The following is a 25,796-nucleotide window of genomic DNA, read 5'->3' as shown; positions in this document are numbered from 1 at the left end:
GACGTCATAGATGGGAATGATTCTCAAGTCTTCGGATGAACATCTCTCCTTGAACATTTCTACTCCTTTGGTTGTCGTAGATGTGTCAGGTTTGATTAGTCTCGACAGGATGTCTGCTTTGGTGTTCGTCTTCCCAGGAATGTGTCGTAGAAGGAAATCGTATTCCTGTAGCATGAGGTACCATCTTGCTTGTCTGTTAGAACTTTGCCAGAATGTCACGGCGTCACGCTGTCACATCTGTCACATATTTTATTATGTAATAATTTCCCTCTGCTGCTACAGTTCGATGGAGGCTAAACTATCGGCATACTGCTAAAATGGCACAAATTACAGATCTACCAATTGAGCTTATCGATCTTATCTTTTCTTTTCTACCTCCGAACCATGCGGAGCAAGTACAATGGCGGAGGAGGGCAGCGGCTATAGGGAGAGAAGCAAGGCCGGTAGGTTGGCGCCTATCAGGCCATCAGTGTAGGGAATGCGGGAGAACGACGTTAGCAATGTGGGACGCGGAGGAGGATAAAGAGTGGGTAATACAGAGGTGGTCAGCGTGGGGGGCTCGGTATTGGGAACTATCCGGGTTCTTCATACTATGTCCGTGTGATGCGTTGTTAGGTAACTACTTCGGGCATCAATGGTTTGTGTGAGTAGAATACCGGTTTAAGAGTTGTTTGTACTTGTGGACACTTTTATGGTTTGTTTAGTGTTGTTGACGTTTTTATGATCAATTTACTTTTGTTTACTTACTTCTTACTCCACTCTTCTTTTCTCATGTCAAATGTATAATTAGGTTACTTTCCCATACGTACTTCTTTTCCCATGTCAATATATAAATAGTTACCTAGGGTAGTTGGTCTGTGCGCCATAGTCTAGGTATATAAAGTAGGTAGAAACTTGTAGAAGACTCCGTCGAGTTCTCTTAGGTTCACGCCTAATATAACTTTTGTCACTCTCCTCTATAGTTCTTAAGTTCAGGTGTGACCTGTGACATCTCAGTCACAGTCGCCCTAACATTGTCGAGCGTTGAGCTTTTGAGGTTCTCGGAAATATTTGAGGTTCTCGTGATCTGTCCATATCTCAAATTGTTCCTTTGCGTCCAATAGGTAGTGTCGCATAGTTTCAAAGCTTTTATGATAGCTAGTAGTTCCTTGTCGTAGATCTCGTAGTTTCGTTCGGCTTCAGATAATGTTTTCGACATGAAGGCGACTGGGTGCCATTTGTCTTCCTGTTCCTGTGATAGTACTGCTCCTGTTCCATAGTTTGATGCGTCTACTTCAACTCTGAATTGTCCTTTGTCCTTGGGTAATGCTAAGACCGGTTCGCTGGCGATAGCTTGCTTGATTTGTTCGAAAGCTTGTTGTTGTTCATCGTTCCAATACCATTTCTCCCCCTTCTTAGATTTCAGCTCGTTTAGTGGTTGCGCGATGGTGCTGAAATTTTTGATAAATTGTCGATAGAAGTTGGCAAAACCTAAAAAGCTTTCGACTTGTTTGACCATGGTAGGGACCGCCCAATCTCGTATTGCCTTGACCTTTTCTTCTTCCATTGTTGCCTTTCCATTCCCAATAACCGTTCCTAATACCGTTGTTGATGAGACATTGAACTTGCATTTCGTCCGTTTGAATGATAAATTGTGTTTCTCCGCGATTTTGAGAAAACGTAGAGTCCGTGCTTCCAATTCTTCATCGTCCTTTGCTGGAATGATGAAATCGTCCATGTAGTTGGCTAAAGATCCGTCTTGTATCATTTCTCGAAAGATTGTCGCCATCATACGTGAGAAGGTGGCGGGGGAATTACTCATTCCAAAGAACATGACCGTTGGTTCAAATAATCCGCGATTCGTCAAGAATGCTGCTTTCCATTCATCTCCTTCTCGTATCCGAACGTTGTTATACCCCCCGATAATGTCCAATTTGTTGAAAACCTTGGCGTCTTTGAGTTGATCTAATACTTCACTGATGAGGGGTAGTGGCGTCTTTGTTAGGGCGACTGTGACTGAGATGTCACAGGTCACACCTGAACTTAAGAACTAAGAGTAAAGTAACAGAAGTTGTATTAGGCGTGAACCTAAGAGAACTCGACGGAGTCTTCTACAAGTTTCTTCCTACTTTATATACCTAGACTATGGCGCACAGACCAACTACCCTAGGTAACTATTTATATACTGTCATGAGAAAAGAAGCACGTATGAGAAAGTAAACTAATTATACATTTGACATGCGAAAAGAAGAGTGGAGTAAGAAGCAAGTAAACGAAAATAGTTTTGATCATAAAAACGTCAACAACACCAAACAAACCATAAAAGTGTCCACAAGTACAAACAACTCTTAAACCGGTAATTCATTCACACAAACCAATACCTCCCGAAGTAATTCCCAATCATCGCATCACAGGGGCATAGTACGAAGAATCCGGCTATTGCCCAGTGTCGCGGTCCCCAGTATCCCCATCTCTGTATTACCCACGCCTTCTGTTCCTCATAGTCCCACATTGCTAAGGTTACCCTCCCACACCGCCTGCACCGATGATCCGATAGGTTCCAACCTACCGGCCTGTCCTCTCTCCTATAGCCGCTGCCCTCCTTCGCCATTGTACTTGCTCCGCATGTTCGGGGTAGGAAGATAAGATAAGGTCGATAAGCTCAATTGGTAAATCTGTAGCTTGCGCCATTTTAGCAGTATGCCGATAGTTTAGCCTCCGTCGAACTGTAGCAGCAGAGGGAAATTATTATGTAATATAATATGTGACAGATGTGACAGCGTGACGCCGTGACATTCTGGCAAGGTTCTAACAAGCCCCGGCTTTTGGTAATTTGAGTGGCTGAGCGAGATCTTCATGGGAAAGGACCTCCCGGAGCTTTCGCTTTTGCGGTTGCCCTTGGGCGGGCGTCTTTGTTGACGGTGGCACCCCTACACCCGTTTCCCCCTGGCCTACCCCATCGATCCCCAGTATTTCTCCCTCTTCCAATTCGCCTGCAGCCCTACCAGCCTCAGATCCACCCAGAGCTCTGCCCTGCACACCCATCCTGCTTTCTTCCTGCCTGGATAGCCCACCGCCTTCTGGTAGACTAAAGGGAGCGGCTAGAGGGTCCGTTGATAAGGGGGAGGGATCAAGGTGACTCTGCATGTCCTCGTGATTGCAAGGAAGGTGCTCAGCTGTTTCAGCCACATGGGTGATGAGAAAATCGATATAGCCAGGGGATACGTGGGTCAACAGAGGGGTGTACGGTCCTGTTTTTAAAAAAGAGTCGGGTGAGTACGTCACAACACCAGCAGTTCTCAACGCACGGCTTTTTTGGTCCGAGCAAGTTCGCATAGCCAGGGGAGATGGAATCTCAGCAACTCCACCAGAGCTGTACGACTGATTAGGCAGGGGTGACGCCATGGATCAGCCTCACAGATAGAGGAGAGCAGAGGTTCAAACAGAGAAACGAGCGGTTTGGGTGTGTAGGAGAGGAAAAGCAAAGCAGTGAGTCACATCACCGATACAGGCACGTGATTTCAGGGAAGCGCTAACCCGTTGCGAAGCTCGCTACGTCAATCTTGGGTTTGAGGCGTAAGGAGAAGGAAAGAAGAAATGAGCGGTGGTTTAGAAGGAGAAAACAGAAGGGGGGACAGAAGCACGGCAGCAAGGCAAGAGGAGAGAATAGGGGTGAAGCAAGTGATTAGGATACATTTACTACTAAAGGCCGCTATGAAAGGAAATATAAAAGAAGGGCGAGCAGGCAGTTGAATGCCTCGTCCAACTCGGGAGGTGTTAAAGCCAGAAACAGAAACCGAGCGAAATATAAGGAGATAAAAGAGAGTATAACTACGACCAAAAGAATGAAAGAGATACATAAAGGAAAGTATACCAGGACCTGCTAGACATGCAGGTGAGTTTTGGGGCTCGGTTGGTGTTCCAATGGCTTGCCGGCGAGTTGGACGAAGTCTGAGGTGGTTAACGGGCGTGCTGCTGGTGAAAGAGGCGACGGTTGGGGTGTGGGGTGTCAGAATGACCTAGGTCTGCGGGATCGACATCGTGCGCATAGTTGTCGAGTTGTTCTAGGGTCGCGTTGTGATTTGCGGTGATGGTAGGGAACGAGTCGAAAGGCTGCAAAGCGCAGCTTGGAAATGGAGCCATCGAGTTCCGAGAGGACGTAAGACCCACCCTTGGTTCTTCTGAGCAGGATCATGGGGCCACAATACTGCGGCGCCGTTTTGCTACCAAGGTCCTTATCACGTCTGGAGTTGCGAACGAGGGCGAGGGATCCGTTGTCGAAGTCGAAGTCGGAGTGTTATTTTCATACCTCCTGTTGAATTCTCGAATAGAGGCGTAGCGAGCTTTCAAAACTGTCAAAGAAAACGCACAAATCTTATAGCACCAAGATTACAGTATATTTCAATACGAGTGCTTACATCATAGCACCACTTTGATATGGGAAGAGTATGGGTAATTGCTAACCAATTTCTATGAACTTCAAAGTCTGTCGAACAACTAAGTTGTGCGTCAAAATACGAAACAAGCCACGACCACCCTCCGCGGACACTCACTATGCGGGATACAAAAGAAGTTTGAGCATAGTTGAAACCATGAGATTATTCCATTCGGCCCTTTCTATGTCCCATTTGAACCAGGTTTGCGAAGGTTTCGGTAGACTATGACACTCTGCCTCCGAAGTTGATAGATCTCGCTCGGGTTGTGAGACTGTGCGCTTGCGGAGATGTGAGTCTGATAATGAGTCCCTGGACATATTTCTCAACGACTCTATAGCCTCGAGGGTAAGCAAGGCTCAGAGAAAACAAGTTGTCAGTGATAAGTTTCCTCTTTCACTCGGGCCAGGTCGGCGGGACGTTTGCGAAGCTGTAGAGCATGGGCCGCGATGAGATCTTCAGTCTGGGGGAGATGGCTTGCAAGCGTGATCAGGGACCACGTCATTTCCATACTGGTCTCGCTCTTGAGATCGCTTCCACTCATGGTGTTGTAGATGCCCATGAGATGGAGGGTTTGGATGGTGACAATCGAGGGTTTTCTAGAATGGGTTGAAGGGTGAGGGCGGCGAGGACCCATGGGAGTGAGGGGGAAGGATTGGGAAAAGAGGGCGAGTTCCGGGAGGAGGGTGCGGGAATCGGTAGGGAGGGGAGCTGAAGCGGGACTGACGGCAGGATCGATTTGGGCCTGGATGGGAGAATATGAGTATTGGGTGACGTGCGCAGCAGCTGTGTGCTTACGAGGAGGAGGGACTGTCGAGGGCCCGGGTGAGAGGGAACGATGAGAAATGATATAAAGAGAACGGACCTCTGAGCCGCCTGTTGGGCCAAAGAAACGAGAGATGCCATGGGTAGAGATGGAAAGGGTGCCAAAGGCATCGACGACTTGGGTGGCGGCAGGGTCTTCGAACATGGGGGCGGGGTCATTGTCGTGGGTGTGGCTCGGAGGAGAGCTGGGCCTGGAGGGCGAAAAAAAATAAATTTAACCCCTCAACGACTACACGCCGATTGATTGATCAACCGACGGCCTCGAGCTGGCGGAAGCGGGTGGTGAGGTGGGTGATGTGCTGGTGGAGATGTTCGGTGGCGGCGAGGACGAAGCGTGTGCCTTGGCCCGTCGACAGCGAGCCTGGGGGGTGTTAAAAAAGAAAAGATAAGAATCACACCACGCACCGTTGGGACACAGCGACACACTGTTGATTTCTGAATTTATACTCGTTCAGCCCAAAAGACAGCGGGTGCAGCTGTTGTCCAATGCTGCTCTTCTCCTCCAGAGGCCTTGACAAGGGCTTCTCGAACGTCTAGGTCGTTCAACGATACTGTTGTAGAGGTGACAGTAGTTACGGAAGTAAAATTGTAAAAAGGGTTTCACTAACGCACAAACTGTTCTCAGTGTATAAGTTCGTGGGAGAATTAAATCAGAAGTCAAGATAGAGACAGATATGTTTTGTGAAGTTTTGAAAGTTTTAGATTGTTTTCGGGTTTTAAGGTCTTTTTCAATTGTAGCTACTCGAGGAGTAAGGAATCTAGGGGTTCGAGAAGGACTGTTCACGACGAAGTTCAACTACGCTGCTGTGCTAAGGCAGGCGATGCGTACCAAACAATGTGGGTAGATATAAGCTGCGATATCGACTTAGCGAGAAGCTACCGACTTATACCGACAAACTACAAGGCCACTGACTTACACCACTACCGAAGTGATGCAAGCTGCGATATCCAAGTAGCTAACACGAAGCTATCACACACTGTCAACGAGTTGTAGCTCAAGGTCTCGATAATAATCCTCTCTGGTTTTCGATTACAATTCTCTCAAGTTTGTATGATTCTCAGTTTGGACTTAGCGTCCGAAGGAAAAGTTCACAGATAACACCACAAATAGGATTCACTGAGTAGCGAAATACAATTGCAGAGCTTCAGCAGGTCAATTTCCTTGCCTCCCGCTCACTATCTACAGGCTTTTTATACTAATGGTTCTCTAAGCTATTTTGGTTCAGGTACGCTACGTTTACTAAGATTCTGTTATTTATATCGTAGCTTGCTCATCCTTTCTATTGTAGCTACTAAGCCTTCGAGTCATACCACCCGTTTTAGGAGTAGCTTTCTGTTGGAAAGTCCGCCCTGCAGAGCGGGATCCTGGGGACAGACCTATGTAGCAAACATAGTGCAGTGGACTTACATTATTCTGTAAGTGGCTTGAGGACTAGTACGAGTGTGTAGTAGAGCGATATAGAAGCTTATAGAAGCTTCAAGAGAGAACTAGAAGTGATAATCATATTGGACAGAACTACATAGTATTTATACATATGGTAATGGTCCGTGCGAGAGTAAGAAAGGCATGTGGATGCCATGACTCGACTGTGTGAACAGGAGTTTAGCACAAGGTAATGAAACATCATAATGTGAAACATAATATAAAACAGTAATCGGTCATAATAACACGGAGATTAACTCGACATGTTTCAACACTTTCGTGAGATCATGTAATCCGCTGATTAACGGTTACTCTTTCTGGGCAATCTTTCTCTGGCTGCTGACCTATCTCTGTTTCTCCTAGTAGCTCCTAGCTCTCTTTCATATTTTTAGTTACGATCGTAGCTACACTTCGGGTATAACCAAAAAGGGAACTCGTATTTGATGGCACTTCGCGTACTTCGTCCGAATTTGTTAAATGATGGGACTTCCTATTCGCGACATAGGGTACGTAAGCAGACCGTCGTAGCGACTAAGTCCCTTCACCTTGCCGTGTTCGCGAATATAATTAATAGTACTTATGCGTCGTAGCTACACGTTGTATTCGCTTCGCGTATAGACCAATGGTTGATGTTCCAATTGGTAAGGTCATATTTCTCCCATCGGTACAGTTTTCCCTACGGGGACCCCAGCTATGGCTGTCATGCGAGCTCGCATAGATCGAGTGTCCTTCCTTTAGATATCCTGTGGTTACACTTCTCAGTCATTCTATGTAGCGAAGGGTTTTCTATGCTGTAGCTAGGCTTATATTATGTCAAAGCTACCTTCGCTAGAGAGATTACTAGGCTAAATGTGTTTAGGCCGTGATATCTCCCCCCCACTATGAAATGACTGCCCTCAGTCTGCCTTTGTAATTCCTCGAGTTATTCATAAGAGCTTATTAGGTCACTGCTGGACTCTGATCTAGGTATTCTTTATTCCGGGCTTAGCACGTTTCAAGATCCGTGGCCTCATGTTTTCCTAATTTCCATAAAAGAACTTCCTTTTTGTTTTTATCAAATTCTCGTTTTATAGTTAATTCGCTATAGGCTTTCGCTTCTTTTCCCTCTGGTAGCCTTGCCAACTCTTCACCGTTCGATTAGCTTTCCGGGGTAGCGAGTTTATGAGTTAATTTCCGCTTCTTTCCCGTTTCGCTTCCGATCCTCTCGTATCCCGAGATCTCTGATGCTTATCTCTTTACATAACTTTAGATCACCGTGTCCTCATGTCTGAAAGCTAGGCCTTTAATTTCTAAATTTTGTTGTCTCTTTAGCTCAACCTCAAGGTCTGGCCCTTCTAGATTTCTAGCTTTCGTTTCAAGGTTTCATGACGTTCGAATGTCCATGCTATATAAGAACGACCCCAAGCTCTTGACTCGTCCTATCATCTCTTTCTTTTCCATCATGTTCGTTAGCCTCGCTCAGTTCCGCCAGATGGCTTCGTTTCTCTCGCGTGAGCAACTAGCTGGTATGATGATCTCGGTAGACGACTTGTTGAATCTTCCGCCGAGCGTACTTTCCGCCCCGACTCCATCCCCTGCCGATCTCATTATCCTGGAGCAGTACGCCGCTCTCATCCAAGCTCGCTTAGCGCCACTGTCTCAAAATTCGGGTCCCGCTACTCCTGCTTCTGTCTCCTCTCGTCTCCCAGAACGTTTGACTGCCCCTTCTTCTAGGGCTTCTCCCATATTTCGTCCCGTCGATCTTCCTTCCATTTCCCAAGCTATGGAGGTGGACTCAGCTTCGCAAATGTATCCTCGTCCTCGACCTGTCGGTACCGCGGCCGTGCAATGCTCCGGTGAGTATCTTAGCTAGAACTGTATTTCTTTTAATTTATATCTTCTTTTCTTTTTAGGTACCATGCCGCCGCCTTCATACTCGGCTTTTGGTTCGCCTGCTCGTCGTTCGTCTCCTACTCCGGAGGCCCTAACCATCCATGTCCCTCCACTCTCTCGCGTGTCCTCTCAAAACTCGGCGAAGCGTCGTTGCGAGGATTTCTCTCCTCCAGCCCAACAGGTTCCTTCAGTTCCTGTGGTGATTCGTCAACCGGTCTCCGCTCCCTTGCCCAAAGTTACGGCTGAAGAGCCGATCGATATTTCCGATGATGAAGATGAGGATTACGTCGAGGGCTCTTCCAAAAAAGCTAAAGCTCGTCGTAAGTTATCACTTTTTTCTCTTATTATCTCCAGTCTAAGTTCTCTTTCTCTAAAGCTCGTCGCGAGGAGGACCTCGTCACGTCTACCGGCCTCTCTTTGGGCGGCGACCCCTTATCTGGAATCCTCGATGTCTTCGCTTTCTCTCGAGTCGCTGTGAGTCTTTTTTATTCCCATGTAGCCTTATCTCATTTTCGCTTAACCTTCTCTTATTTTTATTCAGGACCTTCCTGCCACTCCCTGTATCAACTGCTTGACACGCTTCCTCCCTACTTGTACCCATGGGGATCGTCAATTTCGTGACTTTCCTCTCGGGCCCACTTCCTGGAGTGAAGCTCCAGTACATGACGACAAGAAAGCTAACGCTCCATTCCTGAATATGGGAGTTTGTGATACTTGCAACGCGAAACACATTTCGCATTGCGACCACGCGAAGCCCCCCTGCCTTACTCAGTTTATCGCTGAGAGCGTTCAACCAGCTGCTATGCTTGCTGGTTCAAGTAAGTCGGCTTAGTTTTATCTTTCTTTTTATTAATCCTTTTTTCTCTTTTCAGATTTGAAGCGTCGAATGCGCAATACACAGGTGGCAATTAGCCAAGCGAAGCTCTCGAAATTGAACGATCGGGTATGTCAAGCTAACGCCCGTCTATCTATTATGGAGCTCACGATGGACTTGTCCACTGCCTTCGACTTGGCAGCCAAACCCGCTTCTTTTTGGGTCAAAGGTGGCTACTTCGATTCTGAAGACCGTTTTTACGAAGTTCTCGAAGCTGCTTACCTTGCTGCTACGCGTGAAGTCTCTGCTAACGATCGGGAGATCCAAAGCAACTTCGAGGCTGCTACCCAAGATCTTTTCTCCGCCCATTGCACTATTCTGGAGTGGCTCGGCGAGCTAACCGTTCAGGAAGGTGATGACCATTGGAGGTGGTACACTACTCCCGACGAAGAGGGAGAGTCGCGTTACCCCATCGATCATTCCTTTTTCCATCGTAATGCCGAAGCTATTCGTCTGTTCAAGGAAGCTAAGGAAGCTGCTAAGGTAGCGAAGAAGGAGGCTAGTTCTAGCTCCAAGGCTTCTGACAAAAGCAAGGACAAGACGGGTTAGCTTTTCGCGGTCTTCGCTTATCTCTTTTGTGCTTTATTTCTTGCTGTATCTTGCTGTATCTGATGCTTCATTTCTTGTTCTCCTCGGCTCCTTTCGCGCATGTAGGGTAGATACTTCATCGTATTTTACTTCTATCGGATGCTACAATGTTCTTCTGTGTTTCGTGTATCTCTGCATCGTCCTGATCAATATATCTGTGTCATTTGATTGCTTTCGACTGTTTTTGGCAAGAAAGTTCCCTAATTGGGATATTTGTACCTCCTTACTTCTCAAGAGTGAAGATTTCGCTAAGATTGCTTCGCTACAAAAGTTCTTCGCTATGAAAAATAGGCAAAATTCTTTTTCTCCTAATCTCTCCTAATCTCACTTCCCCCCTTCACCAAAAGAAGAGACGTCCTCGTCGAGTCGTACTCCTGATTTTCATATCTTACTAAGTTCACTAATCCGCAGCCTATGACTCAGTCAAATATTTGATATTTATGACCGTGTCATTGTAGCTACCGCATATAGTTGTAGTAGCTATGTTCTTAACTCGTGGTGGGTGTCGCAGACACATCGTTATAAGACGAGGATTTTCTCGTCGGTCTTCCTATCTTAGTCACATTGACTGGGTACCTAGCGAAGCTGCCTCCACCAGTAGTCATTGCTCTTCCACCTCACTCGTTCCTTCCCGAACCTCTTGCTCGTTGCATATGTCTGCTAACACTCAAGTCGCGTATACTCAACTCAATGAAGAGGTATCTACTTTCTATCATCGCTACGCTCTCGGAAAGGAGAATTCGGCGCTCTATCTCGCAGCGTTCGGCTGTCTCGAGAATGCTATTCCTAAGGCCGTAAGTTCTTTGCTACGTTGCATGATAGTGTTAAATCTTATATTTTCTTTGTAGCGTAACTTATTGAATGCCATGTCGGCCGACCCTGAGGCCAATACCAAGAGCGACAACAATAAGAAGCTTCTTATCCGTACTAGGACCATGTTCGAGACTTGGCAGAATGAACGTGATCCCAAATACAAGTTTCCATCCGTTTATTACGATCTTCGCAACATCATCGTTCAGCACGATCGCGCCCATGGTCGTACCAAGAAGGCCACTACCACCAAAGCGACCGACGCTAGCAAAACTACTGCGCTTCCTAAGAAGGTGAACTGGTCCATTCAAGATTGTTTCTATTGCCTCCCATACTTATCCTGCTGGCAGCGTAAGATTGGCAAGAAGGTTTCGTCTCCGGAAACTATTGAAGATTCTGACTCAGATGCCTCGGTTATCGTTGCTGACTTCAATCCTGGCAACGCTCCTCTCACTATAGCTGGAGATCAAAACGTACGTCCATTTCTTTCTTGTAGCTACGTTATCATTATTCATGGTGACTTTGCTAGGCTATGCAGGTCGATGATACTGGGGCTATCTCTAATGCCATTACTGGCACTAGTAGCGCTCCTGTTTCTGTAGCTACGTCTACCACTTTGGAGGTACTCCTTTTGCTCCTGAGCTAGGTCACAAGCTCATGTTTTTCTCTTTCAGGCTAGCCCTGCCCGTGCCTCAGTGGTACGTATCCCTTTCGCTTCGGTCCCGGGCATGGACATTTTTAGCTCGGCTTACAAACGCGCCGTTCAGGTTTCTATAGCGTCTGACAAGTCTATCGACCTCCCCTTGGTCTCTGAGGAGAATTGTAAGTCCATTTAGTCCTCCTATGCTTAGCTACACAGTATTGACTTTCGTTGTAGTGAAGCTCTGCCTCGGTGGAATCGAGGGCCTTACTTTGAATACAAAGGAGATCCATCGCGCCTTTATGGCTAACGCTCCTCTCGAGGCTCGTCAATATCAATTGTTGTCTAACTCCGACCACCTTTTGAAAATGGCGAACGAGTTGGAAACTTTGTCTCGGCGCTACTATTCTGCCATGACCAATCAGAAGGTTTTGGTCCAGAGTCTTGGTAGCTCGGTTACCAAGCGTACTCAAGCTGACTAGTAGCTCAGCTGATGTCTCTTATCTCTTGTATTTGTATTTCACTAGGTCACTACTATGTCTGATTGTTTCCACGAGCCGTTCTCTAGGTAGTGACTATATATGCTCGTTTTTTCTCTACCCCTGAAGTGACCCCTGAAGTAGTGTTTCTTTTAAAAGGTTCCAAGTCTTCCAGTGCTTAAGCTACCAGCAACCCAATGTCCGCTTCTAGTAGTCGCAACCGCCAACGTATTGACGACATAGTCGATCGACTCATCCAAGCTGTCGATACCTATAAGCATCGGTCGAACATTATGACCCCTCATCAGGTAGCTACAACGTTCTTTATTTTTCGCTATATTCATAATTTCTCAACTCTCTCTTGGAAGGCTTTTACCCAGGAGATTCGCAGGCTCTTAGCTACGCCTCAGTTCTCTCTCTTAGAACCAGAGAATGATTATCCCCCTTGTAAGCCTTTTCATCCTTCCTTTGTATCGAGGTTTTGACTCATCACTTCTTATCCCCAAGTGGCCGCTATTTCCGAAGTAGCGAAAGCATGTAGTGACATTGTCGATACGTTTCGCTTGGTCAACATGGGCGCACGCGAGGTCAATTCTTCTCACCAGCGCGCTTTCTTCCAAGAACTTCAGAGTTCGGTAGTGGACGATATGATGTCTAAAACTCATTCCTTCGGTAAGATCTTTGAGCACTACCGCCAGAGTATCACCGAGTTCCTTTGGTTGGAGATGATGATTTCCAAATTGTCCCTCAACACTATCTAGCTTCTTAACTATTCTTTTCTAGATGTAGCTTCTTCCCTTTCGCTATCTACATCTTCTAGATAACCTTCTACTAGGTCGTCTGTATTTACTTCTTCTTCGAGTAGCTTCAACTCTTCTTCAGTAGAGTCGAGTAGCTTCTGTACCTCTTTTCCAAATTTGATCTTTTCTCTCGCGAAATATGGTATTACCCTAAAGGCAGCTAGCTACCTTATTCTGCCATACTGCTCCATTATAGTCAGCTAAGATATACGCTCCTCCGGCCAGTCTTTTTACCACTATCATGGGTCCTAGATACCGGGGCTTCATTTTCCTGTCTGCCGACATTTCTATCGCAGTATTCTTGACTAGAACTAGGTCACCTGAATTAAAGTGATAATTCTTTATCTTATGTTTATTATCTTCTTGTAGCTTCATTACCCGTCGAACCTTTTCGTCTGTTAGCTTGTGTCTCATAGCGTCTACATGCTGCACATGCTTAGCTAGGGCTTGGGCTCGAAGTCCGATTAGCTCTGAATGAGTAGCTATTGTGTCTGGGTATGTGACTAGCCAGGTCGCTTCTACAATATCTAGTGGTAGCGTAGGGTGCGCACCGGTGATCATAAAATAAGGAGAACAACCCATACCTTTCCGAATGGTAACTCTATCTGCCCACGCTACGTGTGGTAAGTAAAAGTACCATTTCTTTATGTCACCTGCAGTAGCTTTGTAAAGCATCTGCCTTAGGTCCCAGTGTGGTCGCTCCACCGTTCCATTCGCTTGTGAATTGTATGGAGAGATAGCTACTCCTTTAATGTTATACTTCTCCTCTAACCATTTCACAGCTTTTCTAAATGGCGATCCATTGTCCGTTACTATCTTAACTATTGTACCCCAACGGCACATAATATCCTCGAACAGCCATTGACCAATCGATCTCGCGTCCTCTTTTCGTAGTGCTTTAGCTTCCATCCAAGAAGATAAAGCACATCGCCCATGTACTATATACTTACACCCATTCGAGCTAGGTGTCATATGAACTGTATCTGCATGTAAGACTTGGAAGATCGACGGTGTATGGGTTACCACGGGTGGTAGCTCCATGGCCGCTCGCTGTCGTATCTGGCATAAGTGACAACTCTTCACAAACCAGGTAATGTCAGCTTCCATCTCTGGCCACCAGAAACGCTGAGCTATCAAGCGATTAGTTGCGTATGCCCCTCGGTGTCCAGTATTATCATGTAGCTCTCTCATTATATTCATCCTATTATCTTTCTCTACTACTAGCTGCAAGAAATCACCGTTCCCAGTCCTCCTGTAGAGTCTTCCGTCTTTATCTAGCCAGAAGTGGGATACAGCTCTTAGAAACTTCGCATCTTTTGTAGAGAGATTTTCCATCTCTTTCTTGTTTTTATGCGAAGCTAACCAGTCCCTAATGAGTGGGATCCTGGTGTCTTGTTCGCGAGCCATTTCCGTTCTTCTTTGCTCATCGTAGGGTTGCTCTTCTTCCACTGTGTTATCTAGCGCAGACTCTTCTTGATCGGCGACAGTATTTAAGAAAATCTTAACTTCAGTGGGACAACCCTCTTGTAGTGCCAACTTTCGTCTTTCATATATCTCGCGACGTGTATTCGCTTCTCCAGCTTCCAATTCCAGTTGGAAGCTAGGTGTAGCGTCTATAACTTCCTGGAGAAACCCAGTCCGCGAATCTATTTCTTCTAGGAACGCCTCTAGTGGTAGAGGGTCTTCCTCTTCCTCCGTTTCTTTGACTAGCGTAAGTTCCTCTCCTTCGTTGTCCGATCCGTCGTCAAACTTTCGGGATAGATCGTCACCTGGGTAAGCTTTTCGCCTTGATAATCCATCGGGCCCGAACCCTTTTCCTTTTCTATGCACCAAAGTGAAGAAGAAATTCGTCCTTATGTAGTCAACCCATCTGTTTACCGTTGCGTTAGGCATCCTTCCAGGATTATTTAACATCCCATAGAGATACTTCGCGTCGGTTTCTACTACTAGATGTCTACATCCTCTTAGTAGATAATCTTCTTGTTCTAAAGCCATTCTAAATCCTACTAGCTCTCGCTTAGGTTGGGAGTAGCGTTGTTGTCTTTCGTCCATAAGTATGGAGTTAAACTTTATGTAGTGAATCTTGGTAGGCGTAATATCATCTCGCTGATATAGATAGTATCCTACTGCCCTCCATGACGAATCTACTGCCATTACAATCGGCTGTTCGCTACCAAACTTAGGATTTCGCGTATGGAAGCATTCTTTTATTTTTCGCTTAAGCTCACTTTGTGCTGCTTTCTGCGTAGCTTCCCATACAAATGGTACTTTCGCTTTGCATAACTCGTACAACGGTGCTGCTGTTTCTACGAACTTCTCAATGTGATTTCTACACATTACTGCTGTGCCGAGGAATGCCCTTACATCTGTAGTATTTTCGCAGTCTCCCCAATTCATTATTTTCCCAATAGTATCTACAGTCGGTTTTCGGCCTAGATACGAACAATCGAATCCTACGATTGTTATTTTATCGGCACAAATGGTGGTCTTGGGTCCCGAGAACGTTCCTCCTGCATACTTCATTCTTTGTAAGAGCCTATTCGTGGATTCTAGATGCTCAAAGATGAACCTCCTAATGCCTTTATTAAAAGACATTACCTCGTAGCTACCATCTGTTCTTTCGTAGCGAGTCTTCGGTCCTCAAATTGGTACGTCATCAATATACAGTGACGGACAAAACCGTTGCAATGTTTATAACACCTTCAAAGATACTATTATAGCATGTGACAAACTGACCGTGACATCACGTAATTAACATCGTTTGAAAGCCATGACTCTTGGCTTTAATTCGATAGTAATACCATTATGTAATTCTAAATATTCATCAAAATACTGGCAATTTACTAACAAAGATGCATTGCAACAGTTTTGTCCCTCTCATTCACCAAGTATAAAGTCACCTGACTCCATTGACTGACTTGAAAAATCAGCACAGCCACATTCAACAAAGATGAAAAGTCAGCACAGCCACACTTTGAGTATATATACAGAGCATCTTTGGCATGATTCCTTACAATGAAGCCCCTCACTCCAAGTCAGCTCTCTCATATCCTTTATTTGCTTGATTCAGGAGCATCAGCTCATGAAATCTCTACTTCTACCAGCATACATCATTCCACTATATCTGGAATTAGATCCAAGCACCGTCCCAACCTTGCTATATCCTCAGGTGGTCGTCCTAGACTGCTTACATCTTCTGATACCCACTACGCTGTTCGCTTAATCACCTCTCAAAAGGCTGACAACGCTTCTCAAGTCAAGAGACTACTTGCCAACAGCTTGCCCCACTCAATTTCTACAAAGACCATACGTAGAACTCTTTCCCGCACTGGTATGAAGGCTGTAGTAAAGGTTAAACATCCTTTGCTCAAGGCCAAACACCGCAAGGATCGCTTGGACTGGGCTTTAGCTCGTCAAAACTGGACTATAGAAGACTGGAAAAGGATAGTATGGTCTGATGAAACAAAGATTAATTGTTTGGGGTCAGATGGAAGAAAATGGGTGTGAAAAGGGATGGAAAAGGCTTGAGTGATAGACTGGTGTCTGGGACTTTGAAGTTTGGAGGAGGTTCTTTGATGATGTGGGGTTGTATGTTTTGGGAGGGATGTGGCTATGCATGCCAAATTAAAGGTAAAATGGATGCTGATCTATATGTTAGCATTTTGGAGGACAATCTGGAGGATAGTGTGGAGTATTATGGGAAAGAAAAGGAGGATTTCATATTTCAGCAGGACAATCACCCCAAGCACAAGTCTAAAAAGGCCCAGAACTGGTTCAAAGAGAACAACATTGATTTGTTGCCATGGCCAGCACAGTCTCCAGACCTCAATCCAATTGAACATCTCTGGGACCACCTCAAAATCAAGCTTGAAGAGTATGAAGAAGCACCTAGGGGAATTGGAGAACTTTGGACAAGAGTGGATAAGGAGTGGAATGATATAAAGCCTGAGGTGTGTCAGAATTTGATAGAGAGTATGCCTAGAAGGGTAGAAGCTGTACTCAAGGCAAAGGGAGGCTATACTAAGTACTAAACATAGAGATTTGTACTTGGTGAATGAGAGGGACAAAACTGTTGCAATGCATCTTTGTTAGTACATTGCCAGTATTTTGATGAATATTTAGAATTACATAATGGTATTACTATCGAATTAAAGCCACGAAGCATAGCTTTCGAACAATGTCAATTACGTAATGTCACGGTTAGTTTGTCACATGCTATAATAGTATCTTTGAAGGTGTTATAAACATTGCAACGGTTTTGTCCGTCACTGTATGGCATTGTATATTCGGGTATCTCGTCTCGTAGGATATACGTAACGTCGTCATGAAAGATTGGTACCGAATTGGTCCATCCCATCGGTAGCGTAACTAACCTAAGGGCTCCAAAAGGCGTTTGAAACGTAGTTAAGTCTCGTGAAGACTCCGCTAACAATCTTTCATCATATCCTACATATAAATCTAAGATTCCGCTACAGGCTCTTCCTGCGAAATGCATAGCTAGTTCTTCAGTAGCGGGTGGTAGCCCTGAATGAGCTATTGTAACTTCATTTAATGGCTCCAGACTGTGTACAATCCTTAAGCTTTTTCCATCCTTCTTAATTACACAAAACCACTTAGACCGATACGACGAGTTAGAAGGTTCATAAACCCCTGCGTCAATCTTTCGTCTAATAATCCGACAAACTTCATCGTAGATACTGGGTGGTATTCTGAAAGGTTTTAGTACCCACGGAGTATGAGCTATCGTTGGTATATTTATTGGCGGGAAATATTTCGCTTTGAAATTTCCTCGCTCCGTGTCATCCCACGCGAACGCTTCGTTTTGTTCGGCTATAATCCAATGCATTAGCTTCCTTTCTTCAGGTAATAGAAAGTCCCCGTCATGTTGTTTATCCATTTTGTCCTTTCTTTCCTGAGTATACCTTCCTTTCGGTGTGAACTCCGGCGGACTTGATGGTAACTTGGGTAAACCGGCTAATGGGTCTCCTGTTATATTCCTTATAATACGAAACTTTTCAGGTAGCTCTCCCAATACTGGTCGTACCTTCAAAGCTACAGGTTTATATTTCTTAGCTAATGATAGCAAAGGTTTGCTTTGCTCTGTCATTTCTTCTACTGCCTGAATAGACTTTTTCGAACTCGCACTCGCTACTACTTCTCTCAGATAGTAATGTAGGAGTTGTTTTTCCTGTGTAGCTCCACCAATACTTTTATATAGATAGAGCATGTTCACTTCGTCTTCTGTAAACGCTTTCACATTTACCGGTAATACTTCACTAATGGTGAAGCTACCTTCATTTTCTTCTATTATACATGCTACCTCTCCTCCATTTCCCAGACACTTCTCGAAATCCTCGAGGTGCATTAAAAATTTGTTTCCAATGTCCTCGGTAGCTCCCCTTTTGCATAGGTAGCTAGCGAGGCCCATTCTTTGGTATTTGGGTCAGTTATGGTGATGAACTGGTGCCCTGTTCCTGAGTTCGTTATCTTACTTTCTAGTAGAACATCAAACGGTCTCCCTAGTAGTACTCGATAAGGTGCATCTTCGATAACATGCACTTGTAGATACGCCGTGATTGTTCCGAAGAGGAAGGGAACATTCTTAGCTAGCCCACATGTTTGGGTGATCCCTCCATTAGCGCTTTGCATATTAATCGCCATAGATGGGTCCCATGCTAGCTTACATTCACTAGCGGCCTCTCTACTCATCGTGACAATCTGAGATCCACTATCCAACAACGCTTCTTCCTCACGGACTCCGTTAATAGTTGCTGGTATTACGCGTAACTCCCCCATTGTCTCGGCGCTCTGAGACTCCTCTTTTTCTATGGTGAACACCAATCTCTCTTGCTTTTCGGCTGGTACCGCTGTTAAGTACTGCGTCAGAGGTTCTTTAACTTTCCAAACTTTCACTGGGTTCCCTTCTCTATTCTTAGCTTCTGTCTGTATCTTTTGTACCGTCCCTAGCTTGTTGAGACTAGCGTAGGTCCAATCAAGCTGTTCTTCTTCTTGATCTCTATCAACAACAATATTGTTGTTACCAGTAGGTACTCTTCTTTTACTGAGTAAATCTTTAAGCGCTTCGCGAAGCTTCGGCGCCATTCCCAGAAGCTCTTTCTGCGAGAGCTTTATCTCAGTTTCTCCGAATTTTTCTAACATTTCTTCGATACTAATACCCTCCTCAATCTTTGCTTGTTGCTTGTAGCTAGGTCCTTTCTTTTCTTCTTTGAAGTACTTAGCTGGTAGAGGGGGAAATTCTACTACCGGTTTCATTTTTGGTACCCCTAAGTAAGGAAACTTCGTAGTTTCTCTCGATTCATTATTATTCTTTTCTTTATCTACAGGGTTTATGTTATTAGGTCGGCCCTCGGTTGCCTTATCTTCACGGATCCTAACCCTGGGTTCCGGAGCTGGCTTCGTCTTCGAGCCTCCTAAAAACCCTGTGATTTATTATCTTTTCTGGTTTGCACCAGTAACTTCGCTAAAGCCTGCATTGTCATGGCTTCTTCATCTTCTTCGCTTTCTTCCGTAGCTACTACAGCAGGTGGGTTAGGTGACCGGATCTGCATGCCTTGCATCACAGCTTGCATACCAGCTAACTGTCCCCTCAACATCAGCAAAAAGTCACACAACTTATGCAAACTTATGAAAAAGTTGCCTTATGCTTGCCTTATAAAGACCAACTTAAGGCACATAAGTCACCAAAATAGCATAAGTTCATAATTTTTCATAAGCCAGACAAGAAGTTTACACATAAGTCACACATTAGTTCATAAGTTTATCATAAATTCATAAGTTGGATACAAAGACAGCATAAGCACAGGACATTTCATAAGTCAGACCAAAGGTTAAATCACAAGTCAGACAAAAATTCATAAGGCTACTGACAAGTCAAACAGTATCTCATAAGTGAAACATAGGCTCATAAGTCAGATAACAAGGCAAGAATCATAGCATTATAAGAACATTATGCTGTATGTCTTGTTCTACTACTCTTAAAATTCCGGAAAAATCACGACAAATCTTAGAATATTAAAAAAACATAAGTCTATATGTATGTTTTTTGTCGAAAACATACCCATTATGGAGATATCAAGATTCCATCATGGGGTGGGGGGGTCATTGTCAACTACAGATAGACTCGTCGTAGAGCCTGCTCTACTAACCGGAAAATTCTGGAAAAATCATGACAAATCATAGAATATTAAAAGAACATAAGGTTATATGTATGTCTGTGTCGGAAAACATACCAGTTATGGAGATACAGAAAAACATAACAAGAATGCCATGTTTTCTACTGGTTACTGTGCCGATTCTGATGATTGAAGAGTGCAAATATATGTATTCAAGGTCCAGGAATTCGGATCTGGTTTTAGATTTATTATCCAATCAATATTTGAGGAGCTACAGTGCAATCTTGTGTTTATCATATGTTAAATGTGCAATATCTCAATAGGCTTTCATCTAACAAAAGATCTAATTGGATATTCAAACTCCCCAACCTCGAAAATATAGGAATACACTTTTAGATTATTAAAATCCATGCAGGAATGACCTGAAAATATCTCCTACCTATGTTTTGAGGAACTTTGACTCGAAAATCCCAAGTCCAGACATCATGTGATGTCATGTGGCATGTTGAACTTCTGTTTCGAGCACAACGTTGATCCTTCCTCATCACCACCATCATTCCTCCCCTCCCCTCCCTCCCCTTCCCTCCTTGTTGCTCTCCTAGGCTTATATTCAAGTGAGTAACTTTCCTTCCCTTCCCTAGCTCTCTCCCAGCTAATTCTAGGCTGGTTTAGGACGCTTTTTTGCCTATTTTGGACGCTTTTTTAGGGCTATTTTGGGAGGGTTTTGAGAGGAGATGTGAGGATGATATGTGGATGAGTTTTGGGGGGATCTCTAGTCTTTGGTGAGTGCTTTTTGACTCTTCATATCCTCATACTCATTTGTTACTTTTAGAATCACATTTCTCATCATTTTCCCCCCATTTTCCATTTCTACTCCCCTGGCTGCTGTCATATCCCTCTTGTCCGCTTTTTTCAGGGTCTATTTCCTCTTTAGGAAGTCTGTATTATACATGATGTATTGTATTTACTATATGAATATAATTCTTTGTTCCTTATCCATTATGATGTTCCTTATGATTGAGCTTATGCCTTGCATCACAGCTTGCATACCAGCTAACTGTCCCCTCAAACGTTCCAGCTCGAGCTCTCGCGCGTTCACAGTTTGTTGCATCGCGAAACTCGATGCCTTCGGAGCTACTGGGGTATCTACCATGTCTGGAGTCCCTGTGTCTATCTCTAAGTCTTCTCCTATCCCTCCGTAGATTTGTAGGGCGACTGTAACCGGTAGATACTTCTTCACACTATCTCGAATTGTAGCTCCCGGTTCTCGAGGGATTCCAGTCCCATTCGCGAATCGTACTTTATTTCCGTCTATCTTTATTTTACCATCTTTCTCGTCCTGTGCCTTGTAAGCACAGTTTATCCATCTATGATCTTCACTGCAATAGAAGCATCCTTGTCTAGGCTCCATTGGTCTAGGGTTATTCTGGAAACCTCCGCCGCTTCGATAGTTATTGTCATTTCGCGAAGAGGTAACCTGAGTAGCTATTGCTGCTTTCAATGCGTCGATAGAGCCTTGTACCGATTTTTGGTTAATCACCAGGGTATCTTTTAATTGATTCAATTCTTGGTGAACCGTTTCTATCTCGGTACTCATCTGTACTACTGCCGGAGTAGGGCTCTCTCGTTTGAGTATTGTAACTGTTCTAGTGTTCGTGCTAGCTAGAGTTCCTTGTGTATTCAGAGTAGACGATCCCATCATAGCTCGGCGACTGACCAAGTCAATTGCTTTAGCTACAACTTCTTTATACTCGTAGGGATCATCTTCCCTTAGAATGCTAGCCGTATTATTGGCATTCCTTAAAGTCCCAGTTAAGCTAAGTCTGTTGTTAAGCTGTTCCTTAAAGCTATCGTCTAGCGCGGACACGAAAGCTTCAACTAACTCGCGGTTGGACATTAAGGCCGGCGGATTTGCACATTTTTCCGCCAATGTGAGGAACTTCCTTCGATAAGATAGTAGCTTCTCTTTCTCGCTCATAGAAATGCCACGATGAGTCGCAGCTAGCTTTCTCATTTGAGCTACCGATCCTACTTCTTCTGCGTCAAGCTCCAGGTATTCTGTGCGAAGCTTCTTCTTGAAATCTTCCCACTTTCCTTGAGCTTCTGGAAAGGCCATCCACTCTTTCCTTGTCTCGTAGTCTACATAGGCCAGGGCCCACTTCATTTTTCTAGCTTCATCGGTTATATTACTTTCCTCGAGATGGTGCTCGAGTCGGTAAATAAAATCATTCAAGTTTTCGGTGCCATCCCACTTCGGTGCTCCGCTAGTGAGAGGTGCCGGCATTTTTTGGCTGTGTGCCATTGGTATAGGTGAATTAGAACGAGAAGGAATAAAAATTGAAGGAGATACAGGGGTTGAAGTTCGAGAGTCTGAGTGAGAAGAAGACGAAGAGGAAGCAGGAAGCGGAACTTGAATAGAAAGATTTGGGGAAAAGTAGCGACTTTGTTCGCTAAGGTCGAATTGACCTGGTATATATTCTGTAGAGGGTACAGGTAGTAGTGTGGGGTCTTCGCGAGGACTTTCTGGGTCGACAGGCGATGTGGTCAAAGGTGAGAGTGTAGTGAGGTCTGGCTCCGGAGGAAGCCCTACTTCAGTAGCTAATCTGTCGAGTGTGTCGCGTTCTTTCTTTAACGAACGTCTGCTCTTTCGTGCTTCTCGAAGGATTCTCTCTGGGTCACTAAATTCGACTGTTTCTAGTCTAGTTTCGCGACGATTGCTTCTACTCGAGGATGCCGTACTGATAAAGTGCGACAATGGTTTCTCTTTAGAATGTTTTTGTAAATGAGGCTGTCTTTTCTAGAGATCTGAAACTCCCTCGCGGTGGGCTCCAGATGTAGAGGTGACAGTAGTTACGGAAGTAAAATTGTAAAAAGGGTTTCACTAACGCACAAACTATAAGTTCGTGGGAGAATTAAATCAGAAGTCAAGATAGAGACAGATATGTTTTGTGAAGTTTTGAAAGTTTTAGATTGTTTTCGGGTTTTAAGGTCTTTTTCAATTGTAGCTACTCGAGGAGTAAGGAATCTAGGGGTTCGAGAAGGACTGTTCACGACGAAGTTCAACTACGCTGCTGTGCTAAGGCAGGCGATGCGTACCAAACAATGTGGGTAGATATAAGCTGCGATATCGACTTAGCGAGAAGCTACCGACTTATACCGACAAACTACAAGGCCACTGACTTACACCACTACCGAAGTGATGCAAGCTGCGATATCCAAGTAGCTAACACGAAGCTATCACACACTGTCAACGAGTTGTAGCTCAAGGTCTCGATAATAATCCTCTCTGGTTTTCGATTACAATTCTCTCAAGTTTGTATGATTCTCAGTTTGGACTTAGCGTCCGAAGGAAAAGTTCACAGATAACACCACAAATAGGATTCACTGAGTAGCGAAATGCAATTGCAGAGCTTCAGCAGGTCAATTTCCTTACCTCTCGCTCACTAACTACAGGCTTTTTATACTAATGGTTCTCTAAGCTATTTTGGTTCAGGTACGCTACGTTTACTAAGACTCTGGTATTTATATCGTAGCTTGCTCATCTTTTCTATTGTAGCTACTAAGCCTTCGAGTCATACCACCCGTTTTAGGAGTAGCTTTCATGAGATCATGTAATCCGCTGATTAACAGTTACTCTTTCTGGGCAATCTTTCTCTGGCTGCTGACCTATCTCTGTTTCTCCTAGTAGCTCCTAGCTCTCTTTCATATTTTTAGTTACGATCGTAGCTACACTTCGGGTATAACCAAAAAGGGAACTCGTATTTGATGGCACTTCGCGTACTTCGTCCGAATTTGTTAAATGATGGGACTTCCTATTCGCGACATAGGGTACATAAGCAGACCGTCGTAGCGACTAAGTCCCTTCACCTTGCCGTGTTCGCGAATATAATTAATAGTACTTATGCGTCGTAGCTACACGTTGTATTCGCTTCGCGTATAGACCAATGGTTGATGTTCCAATTGGTAAGGTCATATTTCTCCCATCGGTACAGTTTTCCCTACGGGGACCCCAGCTATGGCTGTCATGCGAGCTCGCGTAGATCGAGTGTCCTTCCTTTAGATATCCTGTGGTTACACTTCTCAGTCATTCTATGTAGCGAAGGGTTTTCTATGCTGTAGCTAGGCTTATATTATGTCAAAGCTACCTTCGCTAGAGAGATTACTAGGCTAAATGTGTTTAGGCCGTGATACCGTTTGCTTGTGAGTTGTAGGGTGAGATCCAACTACAAGGGCTTGAGGGTTATCGGCCTTGAGAAATTGGCCCGTAGGTCGAATAGCGTCTTGAAAGTCTTCGGGCACTGCACTCTCCTTCTAGCTAGAGAATCGAATCGAAAACTATTGCGAGGCGAAGCGGCATTGAACCAGCGGATAACTTTGGGGACCTTGGCCAGGGGGCCAACGCTAGAGGAAAGATGAGATATATAGAGAGGAAATTCTTCATGTTGAGTTGCCGGGATTGTTGTAACCGAGAATCTTGGGGAAAGTGATAGGAAGACCCCTAACGTATTGGACTTTCAACACGCCGCTGGTCCATTCCTAATCAACCACCTCAATGGGCCAGAGTTTTGTGGACATCCGTGTTAAAGAGGTCTGAGCTGGGAGATTGACATGCGTGTCTGGTTCATGCGTCCAACTTGGGATCCTGAGTTAGGAGGGGAAGTTGAGAACAAGGGAAAAGAGTTCCGCGCAAAATTTGCCAACCTTTTTAGCGAGCACCATGAGTTTCGTCTGAGTGATCGGCTCTCCCTGTAATAACGTGAAGATAGGGTGAGCATGAGAGATGCGAAGTCAGCTATTGTAAATCATTCATTTGATGAATCAAAATCACATGACATTATCTTGTGCATACATCTAAATTCACATTTAGCTGAACAACGAACACAGTAATCAAATAGTGCTAATTGATATGTCCTACAGCTCATCGACGTCATCCGTATCTACTCCAACTGAAACTCCGAACTGCATTTCTTCTAAAATAAAATATTCATGATCACGGTGAAAAGGTAGTAGCGCAACAACTGCAACAACCTCATGGTAGTCAAAGAGGGCAACCTGCTGATACCTAGTAAATGACACAGCCCATACGGCATTGAATGTCTTCTTTAACGTCTCAAGGCAAGGAGAAGATGTAAGTGAGATCATAGCACATGTACGGACTGCATCACTGGACCTGATTTGAAGAAAATACAGTACTTCACCAAACAGCGGTAGCTGTTGTACTGAAGATGGCGGTGCTTTCAACTAAAAGTCAAGCACTGTTAATAAGCTACTAGAAATCAATCTGATCAACTAACCTTTACCATACGGTTTGTATGAGATTCAGCATGTTGGTCCTCTTTCCAGGCCGTTCTAGCAGTTTGTCCATTTGGGAGACGAAGGCGAGCATGACGGGTGCAGACAACGTCATCAGGATCCATATTATGGTACTGAATGTAACTGGTAAATGTCTCTATCTCCAAAACATTTTGAATCATGAAAGGGGACGTCTCATGTGGATGGAGAAGAATGTAGTTTTTCTCAAGAGGCCTCGCAGTGTGAGGAAGAATGGGTTTTGTTGGGTCCAATGTAGGATAGCAGGCGTAGAGAGAATTTACAACGCATCGCTGTATGGCAATTTCCCGTAGGTTTGCATATGGATTGGAATGTAGCCGGATATCTTGCCCAAGCAGACCTATAAGACGTTCCATAGTCCACTGAGCGTAAATCCCTGGTGGACCAAGCCTTCTGGTCTCTGGTACAAGATGCCAGAGCGTATGAAGGCACTGACGCACAAAATGCATGCGGCTGACCTTTCTCTGTACATATAGTGTTTCAAATCCATTGAGAAATGATATGAGGCATTTATGAGCCTCTTCTAGATCTCGAAAGGTTGAATTCCTCTGGGAAATAAGTCTTACTCCACGAACAAGGTAATGGAAATTTTGAAGATAGGCCGGTGGC

General features: G+C 44.6%; 9 protein-coding genes across 9 annotated transcripts; 3 read left to right on the top strand and 6 right to left on the bottom strand.

The window, feature by feature from the left end:
* Positions 1–2,344: 2,344 nt before the first annotated feature.
* AGABI2DRAFT_144525 (hypothetical protein) lies at positions 2,345–3,126 on the bottom strand (the record flags this gene model as incomplete). The annotated part of the gene is made up of 3 exons (XM_006463078.1): positions 2,345–2,516; positions 2,549–2,705; positions 2,793–3,126. 3 exons carry the CDS (start codon positions 3,124–3,126, stop codon positions 2,345–2,347), a joined length of 663 nt encoding a protein of 220 aa, XP_006463141.1.
* Positions 3,127–4,072: 946 nt separating this feature from the next.
* AGABI2DRAFT_45986 (hypothetical protein) lies at positions 4,073–4,252 on the bottom strand (the record flags this gene model as incomplete). Its single annotated transcript, XM_006463077.1, has 1 exon — positions 4,073–4,252. A coding segment is annotated over one exon (180 nt), but the record flags the coding sequence as incomplete, so codon positions are not given.
* Positions 4,253–8,101: 3,849 nt separating this feature from the next.
* Positions 8,102–9,955, top strand: AGABI2DRAFT_119963 (hypothetical protein; the record flags this gene model as incomplete). Its single annotated transcript, XM_006463076.1, has 5 exons — positions 8,102–8,495; positions 8,553–8,852; positions 8,909–9,006; positions 9,074–9,350; positions 9,405–9,955. The coding sequence occupies 5 exons, from the start codon at positions 8,102–8,104 to the stop codon at positions 9,953–9,955; spliced, it is 1,620 nt and encodes a 539-aa protein (XP_006463139.1).
* Positions 9,956–10,647: 692 nt separating this feature from the next.
* On the top strand, positions 10,648–11,988 carry AGABI2DRAFT_119962 (hypothetical protein; the record flags this gene model as incomplete). Its single annotated transcript, XM_006463075.1, has 7 exons — positions 10,648–10,788; positions 10,843–11,097; positions 11,155–11,277; positions 11,334–11,426; positions 11,479–11,626; positions 11,682–11,891; positions 11,972–11,988. The coding sequence occupies 7 exons, from the start codon at positions 10,648–10,650 to the stop codon at positions 11,986–11,988; spliced, it is 987 nt and encodes a 328-aa protein (XP_006463138.1).
* A 132-nt stretch (positions 11,989–12,120) lies between these two features.
* Positions 12,121–12,684, top strand: AGABI2DRAFT_119961 (hypothetical protein; the record flags this gene model as incomplete). The annotated part of the gene is made up of 3 exons (XM_006463074.1): positions 12,121–12,231; positions 12,292–12,370; positions 12,431–12,684. 3 exons carry the CDS (start codon positions 12,121–12,123, stop codon positions 12,682–12,684), a joined length of 444 nt encoding a protein of 147 aa, XP_006463137.1.
* Positions 12,685–12,873: 189 nt separating this feature from the next.
* On the bottom strand, positions 12,874–13,098 carry AGABI2DRAFT_73329 (hypothetical protein; the record flags this gene model as incomplete). The annotated part of the gene is made up of 1 exon (XM_006463073.1): positions 12,874–13,098. The coding sequence occupies one exon, from the start codon at positions 13,096–13,098 to the stop codon at positions 12,874–12,876; it is 225 nt and encodes a 74-aa protein (XP_006463136.1).
* Positions 13,099–18,087: 4,989 nt separating this feature from the next.
* On the bottom strand, positions 18,088–18,519 carry AGABI2DRAFT_74096 (hypothetical protein; the record flags this gene model as incomplete). The annotated part of the gene is made up of 1 exon (XM_006463072.1): positions 18,088–18,519. The coding sequence occupies one exon, from the start codon at positions 18,517–18,519 to the stop codon at positions 18,088–18,090; it is 432 nt and encodes a 143-aa protein (XP_006463135.1).
* A 3,234-nt stretch (positions 18,520–21,753) lies between these two features.
* On the bottom strand, positions 21,754–22,158 carry AGABI2DRAFT_73327 (hypothetical protein; the record flags this gene model as incomplete). Its single annotated transcript, XM_006463071.1, has 1 exon — positions 21,754–22,158. A coding segment is annotated over one exon (405 nt), but the record flags the coding sequence as incomplete, so codon positions are not given.
* Positions 22,159–25,471: 3,313 nt separating this feature from the next.
* On the bottom strand, positions 25,472–25,753 carry AGABI2DRAFT_56771 (hypothetical protein; the record flags this gene model as incomplete). Its single annotated transcript, XM_006463070.1, has 1 exon — positions 25,472–25,753. A coding segment is annotated over one exon (282 nt), but the record flags the coding sequence as incomplete, so codon positions are not given.
* Between the last annotated feature and the right edge of the window lie 43 nt (positions 25,754–25,796).

Source organism: Agaricus bisporus (assembly GCF_000300575.1).
Source record: "Agaricus bisporus var. bisporus H97 unplaced genomic scaffold AGABI2scaffold_8, whole genome shotgun sequence".
In the NCBI taxonomy this organism is placed as follows: Eukaryota; Fungi; Basidiomycota; class Agaricomycetes; order Agaricales; family Agaricaceae; genus Agaricus; species Agaricus bisporus.
Note: the sequence above shows the minus strand (reverse complement) of the source record. Positions and strands in the feature narration are given on the sequence as shown.